The sequence below is a fragment of the Oncorhynchus keta genome, chromosome 10 (genome assembly GCF_023373465.1).
Source record: "Oncorhynchus keta strain PuntledgeMale-10-30-2019 chromosome 10, Oket_V2, whole genome shotgun sequence".
Classification (NCBI taxonomy): Eukaryota; Metazoa; Chordata; class Actinopteri; order Salmoniformes; family Salmonidae; genus Oncorhynchus; species Oncorhynchus keta.
Genome location: NC_068430.1, coordinates 9,095,762 through 9,103,061, shown reverse-complemented (window position 1 = coordinate 9,103,061; position 7,300 = coordinate 9,095,762). Strand labels below are relative to the sequence as shown.

The following is a 7,300-nucleotide window of genomic DNA, read 5'->3' as shown; positions in this document are numbered from 1 at the left end:
CAAGGCCTTAGTGATGTGGTCTCTCTCTCCTCCACTACAAGGCCTTAGTGATTGTGTTCTCTCTCCTCCACTACAAGGCCTTAGTGATTGTGTTCTTTCTCCTCCACTACAAGGCCTTAGTGATTGTGTTCTTTCTCCTCCACTACAAGGCCTTAGTGGTGTGGTCTCTCTCTCCTCCACTACAAGGCCTTAGTGATTGTGTTCTCTCTCTCCTCCACAACAAGGCCTTAGTGATGTGTTCTCTCTCTCCTCCACTACAAGGCCTTAGTGATGTGGTCTCTCTCTCCTCCACTACAAGGCCTTAGTGATGTGGTCTCTCTCTCCACTACAAGGCCTTAGTGATGTGGTCTCTCTCTCCTCCACTACAAGGCCTTAGTGATTGTGTTCTCTCTCTCCACTACAAGGCCTTAGTGATGTGTTCTCTCTCCTCCACTACAAGGCCTTAGTGATGTGTTCTCTCTCTCCTCCACTACAAGGCCTTAGTGATGTGGTCTCTCTCTCCTCCACTACAAGGCCTTAGTGATGTGGTCTCTCTCTCCTCCACTACAAGGCCTTAGTGATTGTGGTCTCTCTCTCCTCCACTACAAGGCCTTAGTGATGTGTTCTCTCTCTCCACTACAAGGCCTTAGTGATGTGTTCCCTCTCTCCTCCACAACAAGGCCTTAGTGATGTGTTCTCTCTCTCCTCCACAACAAGGCCTTAGTGATGTGTTCTCTCTCTCCTCCACTACAAGGCCTTAGTGATGTGTTCTCTCTCTCCTCCACTACAAGGCCTTAGTGATGTGGTCTCTCTCTCCTCCACTATAAGGCCTTAGTGATGTGGTCTCTCTCCTCCACTATAAGGCCTTAGTGATGTGGTCTCTCTCCTCCACTACAAGGCCTTAGTGATGTGTTCTCTCTCTCCTCCACTACAAGGCCTTAGTGATATGTTCTCTCTCCTCCACTATAAGGCCTTAGTGATGTGGTCTCTCTCCTCCACTACAAGGCCTTAGTGATGTGTTCTCTCCTCCACTACAAGGCCTTAGTGATGTGGTCTCTCTCCTCCACTACAAGGCCTTAGTGATGTGTTCTCTCCTCCACTACAAGGCCTTAGTGATGTGTTCTCTCTCTCCTCCACTACAAGGCCTTAGTGATATGTTCTCTCTCCTCCACTACAAGGCCTTAGTGATTGTGTTCTCTCTCCTCCACTACAAGGCCTTAGAGATGTGGTCTTTCTCTCCTCCACTACAAGGCCTTAGTGATGTGGTCTCTCTCTCCTCCACTACAAGGCCTTAGTGATGTGGTCTCTCTCTCCTCCACTACAAGGCCTTAGTGATTGTGTTCTCTCTCTCCTCCACTACAAGGCCTTAGTGATGTGTTCTCTCTCTCCTCCACTACAAGGCCTTAGTGATGTGTTCCCTCTCTCCTCCACAACAAGGCCTTAGTGATGTGGTCTCTCTCTCCTCCACTACAAGGCCTTAGTGATGTGGTCTCTCTCCTCCACTACAAGGCCTTAGTGATTGTGTTCTCTCTCTCCTCCACTACAAGGCCTTAGTGATGTGTTCTCTCTCTCTCCACTACAAGGCCTTAGTGATGTGTTCTCTCTCTCCTCCACTACAAGGCCTTAGTGATGTGGTCTCTCTCTCCTCCACTACAAGGCCTTAGTGATGTGGTCTCTCTCTCCTCCACTACAAGGCCTTAGTGATGTGCTCTCTCCTCCACTACAAGGCCTTAGTGATGTGTTCTCTCTCTCATCCACTACAAGGCCTTAGTGATGTGTTCTCTCTCTCATCCACTACAAGGCCTTAGTGATGTGTTCTCTCTCTCCTCCACTACAAGGCCTTAGTGATGTGTTCTCTCTCTCATCCACTACAAGGCCTTAGTGATGTGCTCTCTCTCTCCTCCACTATAAGGCCTTAGTGATGTGGTCTCTCTCCTCCACTACAAGGCCTTAGTGATGTGGTCTCTCTCCTCCACTACAAGGCCTTAGTGATGTGTTCTCTCTCTCCTCCACTACAAGGCCTTAGTGATATGTTCTCTCTCCTCCACTATAAGGCCTTAGTGATGTGGTCTCTCTCCTCCACTACAAGGCCTTAGTGATGTGTTCTCTCCTCCACTACAAGGCCTTAGTGATGTGCTCTCTCTCCTCCACTACAAGGCCTTAGTGATGTGTTCCCTCTCTCCTCCACTACAAGGCCTTAGTGATGTGTACTCTCTCTCCTCCACTACAAGGCCTTAGTGATGTGTTCTCTCTCCTCCACTACAAGGCCTTAGTGATTGTGTTCTTTCTCCTCCACTACAAGGCCTTAGTGATGTGTTCTCTCTCTCCTCCACTACAAGGCCTTAGTGATGTGTTCCCTCTCTCCTCCACAACAAGGCCTTAGTGATGTGTTCCCTCTCTCCTCCACTACAAGGCCTTAGTGATGTGGTCTCTCTCTCCTCCACTACAAGGCCTTAGTGATGTGGTCTCTCTCTCCTCCACTACAAGGCCTTAGTGATGTGGTCTCTCTCTCCTCCACTACAAGGCCTTAGTGATGTGTTCTCTCTCTCCTCCACTACAAGGCCTTAGTGATGTGGTCTCTCTCTCCTCCACTACAAGGCCTTAGTGATTGTGTTCTCTCTCTCCTCCACTACAAGGCCTTAGTGATGTGGTCTCTCTCTCCTCCACTACAAGGCCTTAGTGATTGTGTTCTCTCTCTCCTCCACTACAAGGCCTTAGTGATGTGTTCTCTCTCTCCTCCACTACAAGGCCTTAGTGATGCGTTCTCTCTCTCCTCCACTACAAGGCCTTAGTGATGTGGTCTCTCTCTCCTCCACTACAAGGCCTTAGTGATTGTGTTCTCTCTCTCCTCCACTACAAGGCCTTAGTGATGTGGTCTCTCTCTCCTCCACTACAAGGCCTTAGTGATTGTGTTCTCTCTCTCATCCACTACAAGGCCTTAGTGATATGTTCTCTCCTCCACTACAAGGCCTTAGTCATGTGTTCCTTCTCTCTACAGGAGCCTACTTGTAAGGTGTGTAGTCAGACTCCTGTAGTCCAATCCTCCAAACACCTGTTCCTGGATCTGCCCAAGGTACACACAGTCACGTCTTTCAAATTTCCCACCATGTTTGTTTGTCTCTATAAGTCCACATAATAAGCTAAGATTTTATAGGTGTTTAAACTAAGGTGCTTGTTTATCTCCCCCCCCCCCCTCTCTCCCTCTCTCTCTCGTATACCTCCCTCTCTCTCTCGTATACCACTCTCTCTCTCTCTCTCTCTATACTCTCTCTCTCTCTCTCTCTCTCTCTCTCTCTCTCTCTCTCTCTCTCTTTCTCTTTCTCTGTTTCTCTCTCTCTCTCTGTTTCTCTCACTCTTTCTCTGTTTCTCTCACTCTTTCTCTCTCTCTCTCTCTCGTATACCTCTCTCTCTCGTATACCTCTCTCTCTCTCGTATACCTCTCTCTCTCGTATACCTCTCTGTGGTCAGTTGGAGGCTGAGTTGGAGCAGTGGTTGGAGAGGTCTACTGGGTCAGGGGACTGGACGGCCAACGCCAAACAGATCACCAGATCCTGGGTGAGGGACGGACTCAAACCCCGCTGCATCACCAGAGACCTGAAGTGGGGAACCCCTGTACCTCACCCCGACTTCTCTGACAAGGTACCAGACAAACTCAACCTTCAGTAGTTTTCTCTCTCTCTCTCTCTAGCTCTCTCCTTTCTCAAGCTCTCTCTCTCTCTAGCTCTCTCTCTTTCTCCTGCTCTCGTTCTCTAGCTCTCGTGCTCTTTCTCTAGCTCTCTCGTTCTTTCTCTAGCTCTCTCGTTCTTTCTCTAGCTCTCTCTCGTTCTCTTTCTCTCATTCTCTTGAACACACACACTCTGTTTTCTCTCTCCCCCCATTCAGGAAGTAATCATCTTCCTCTTCTTTCTCCAGGTGTTCTACGTGTGGTTTGACGCTCCTATTGGTTACCTGTCCATCACAGCCAACTACACTGACCAATGGGAGAAGTGGTGGAAGAACCCACAGCAGGTACAGTGTGTTTTCCAATCAGGTCATACTCTGTGATGTTTACAGCCTTCTCGTCTCTTTAAACCCAACTCCACCCAGCTGTAGACTTCAGTTCTACCGCCTTCTAGTCTCTTTAAACCCAACTCCACCCAGCTGTAGACTTCAGTTCTACCGCCTTCTAGTCTCCCCAGTGGATCAACACTTAATCATATCAAATTCAACTAATCAACCGCGGTTAGCTCAGTCAGGTGTGTTAATTCTGAAAACAATCCTTCATACATTGCAGACATCCAGGACTGAATTTCTGATATATTCCAGACATGTTTGGATCTGTAATTCCTTTATTCTACCACCAGGTGTAGCTGTATAACATCATGTAATTCCTGTATTCTACCACCAGATGGAGCTGTATAATTTAATGTAATTCCTGTATTCTACCACCAGGTGGAGCTGTAGATCTACAGCAGGTGTCTATCATTAATATCATACTGCATAAGCCCATTTTCCCCGACCCAGATTAAGTTTACTGCTGGGCTAAAAAGCTGATGTCATACTGTATATTATGTTTAATAAGATGTTAGGAGATGATATCAAACCTGTAATTCCTTAATCTCATCCACCAGCCGTCTCACTCATGTGGTAGTAATTGAGCCTGGGGATGGTGTTAGTCATTCCGGTGTCCTGTGCTATAATTGCATTTTATTTCTATATTTGACCTCAAGGTGGAGCTGAATAACTTCATGTAATTCCTGTATTCTACCACCAGGTGGAGCTGTATAACATCATGTAATTCCTGTATTCTACCACCAGGTGGAGCTGTATAACGTCATGTAATTCCTGTATTCTACCACCAGGTGGAGCTGTATAACGTCATGTAATTCCTGTATTCTACCACCAGGTGGAGCTGTATAACATCATGTCATTCCTGTATTCTACCACATCATGTAATTCCTGGATTCTACCACCAGGTGGAGCTGTATAACATCATGTCATTCCTGTATTCTACCACATCATGTAATTCCTGTATTCTACCACCAGGTGGAGCTGTATAACGTCATGTCATTCCTGTATTCTACCACATCATGTATTTCCTGTATTCTACCACATCATGTAATTCCTGGATTCTACCACCAGGTGGAGCTGTATAACTTCATGGCCAAGGACAATGTTCCGTTCCACAGTGTGGTGTTCCCCTGCTCTCTACTGGGAGCACAGGACAACTATACACTGGTCAACCACCTGGTGGCTACAGGTAACACACACACACACACACACACACACACATACATACATACATACATACATACATACATACATACATACATACATACATACATACACACACCTACACACACACATACACACAAAGGGCTTTAGTGTTGGTGAAACTTGAAGTCCTTATTAATATTACAGACAATACAATTTAATATTTTAGATACACTTGCAGTTGTCAGTCGTGGTGGATAAGATGAAATGAACCGCCACGTTTCCTCTCAGAGTACCTGAACTACGAGGACACCAAGTTCTCTAAGAGTCGAGGTGTTGGTGTGTTTGGTGACATGGCCAAGGATACAGGCATCCCCTCTGACGTGTGGCGATTCTACCTGCTGTACCTCCGTCCCGAGGGACAGGACTCGGCCTTCTCCTGGGTCGACATGGCCACCAAGAACAACTCTGAGCTGCTCAATAACCTGGGCAACTTCATCAACAGGTACTGTAGCAGGAGAGGTAGAGGCTGGGTCTGTAGCAGGAGAGGTAGAGGCTGGGTCTGTAGCAGGAGAGGTAGAGGCTGGGTCTGTAGCAGGAGAGGTAGAGGCTGGGTCTGTAGCAGGAGAGGTAGAGGCTGGGTCTGTAGCAGGAGAGGTAGAGGCTGGGTCTGTAGCAGGAGAGGTAGAGGCTGGGTCTGTAGCAGGAGAGGTAGAGGCTGGGTCTGTAGCAGGAGAGGTAGAGGCTGGGTCTGTAGCAGGAGAGGTAGAGGCTGGGTCTGTAGCAGGAGAGGTAGAGGCTGGGTCTGTAGCAGGAGAGGTAGAGGCTGGGTCTGTAGCAGGAGAGGTAGAGGCTGGGTCTGTAGCAGGAGAGGTAGAGGCTGGGTCTGTAGCAGGAGAGGTAGAGGCTGGGTCTGTAGCAGGAGAGGTAGAGGCTGGGTCTGTAGCAGGAGAGGTAGAGGCTGGGTCTGTAGCAGTAGAGGTAGAGGCTGGGTCTGTAGCAGTAGAGGTAGAGGCTGGGTCTGTAGCAGTAGAGGTAGAGGCTGGGTCTGTAGCAGGAGAGGTAGAGGCTGGGTCTGTAGCAGGAGAGGTAGAGGCTGGGTCTGCGGGTCAGGAGAGGTAGAGGCTGGGTCTGCGGGTCAGGAGAGGTAGAGACTGGGTCTGCGGGTCAGGAGAGGTAGAGGCTGGGTCTGCGGGTCAGGAGAGGTAGAGGCTGGGTCTGTGGGTCAGGAAAGTGCAGATTACCAACAGCTGAATCTCTAAACCTGGAAATGTGTAATTTATTATTCAGGTAGTTGTGTTTTATTTTAAATCGTTAAATAAATGATAAGGTATTGGAATTAATCATTTAAGCCCATCTAAGTGCTGAAGTCAACACATTGGGAAATGTAAGGAATTGCTTGTGATGAACTCTCTCTCCCCCACCCTCCCTATCCCCCTCCTCCCCCTCCCCTCCCTCCTCTCCCTCCTCCTCTCCTCCCTCCCCCCCTCCTCTCCTCCCTCCCCCCCTCCCTCCCCTATCCTCCCCTCCCTCCCTCCCTCCTCTCCCCCCTCCCTCCTCCCCCCCCCCCCTCTCCTCCCTCCCCTTCCTCCTCTCTCTCCTACCCCCTCCTCCCTCCCTCCCTCCCTCCTCCTCCTCTCCCCCTCCCTCCCCCTCCCTCCCTCCCTCCCCTCCTCCCTCCCTCCCTCCCTCCTCCTCTCTCTCCTCCCCCTCTCCTCCCTCCCTCCCCCTCCTCTCTCTCCTCCCCCTCTCCTCTCTCTCTCTCCCCCCTCTCCTCCCTCCCTCCCTCCTCTCCTCCCCCCTCTCCTCCCTCCTCCCTCCTCTCCTCCCCCCCTCCTCCCCTCCCTCCCTCCTCTCCTCCCCTCCTCCCTCCCTCCCTCCCTCCTCTCCTCCCCCCCTCTCCTCCCCTCTCTCCCTCTCTCAGGGCTGGTATGTTTGTCAGTAAGTTCTTTGAGAGCTGTGTCCCTCCCATGGCTCTTCAGCAGGAAGACAAGAGACTGTTGGCTCAGGTGGGATGGGAGCTGAAGCAGTACATTAACCTCATGGACAGGGTCAAGTAAGAACAAGTTGTCAAAATGCTGCTCGTCACACACACACACACACACACACACACACACACACACACACA

General features: G+C 49.7%; 1 protein-coding gene across 6 annotated transcripts in view; it reads left to right on the top strand.

Moving 5' to 3' along the window:
- Positions 1–7,300, top strand: part of mars1 (methionyl-tRNA synthetase 1) — a 56,897-nt gene that overhangs the window by 30,724 nt on the left and 18,873 nt on the right. For all 6 annotated transcript variants that reach the window (XM_052526455.1, XM_052526457.1, XM_052526453.1 and 3 more), the window contains exons 11-16: positions 2,978–3,052; positions 3,448–3,618; positions 3,892–3,987; positions 5,101–5,218; positions 5,464–5,677; positions 7,097–7,228. In XM_052526455.1, the coding sequence (XP_052382415.1) occupies positions 2,978–3,052; positions 3,448–3,618; positions 3,892–3,987; positions 5,101–5,218; positions 5,464–5,677; positions 7,097–7,228 (806 nt within the window). The remainder of the gene's footprint in view (positions 1–2,977; positions 3,053–3,447; positions 3,619–3,891; positions 3,988–5,100; positions 5,219–5,463; positions 5,678–7,096; positions 7,229–7,300) is intronic.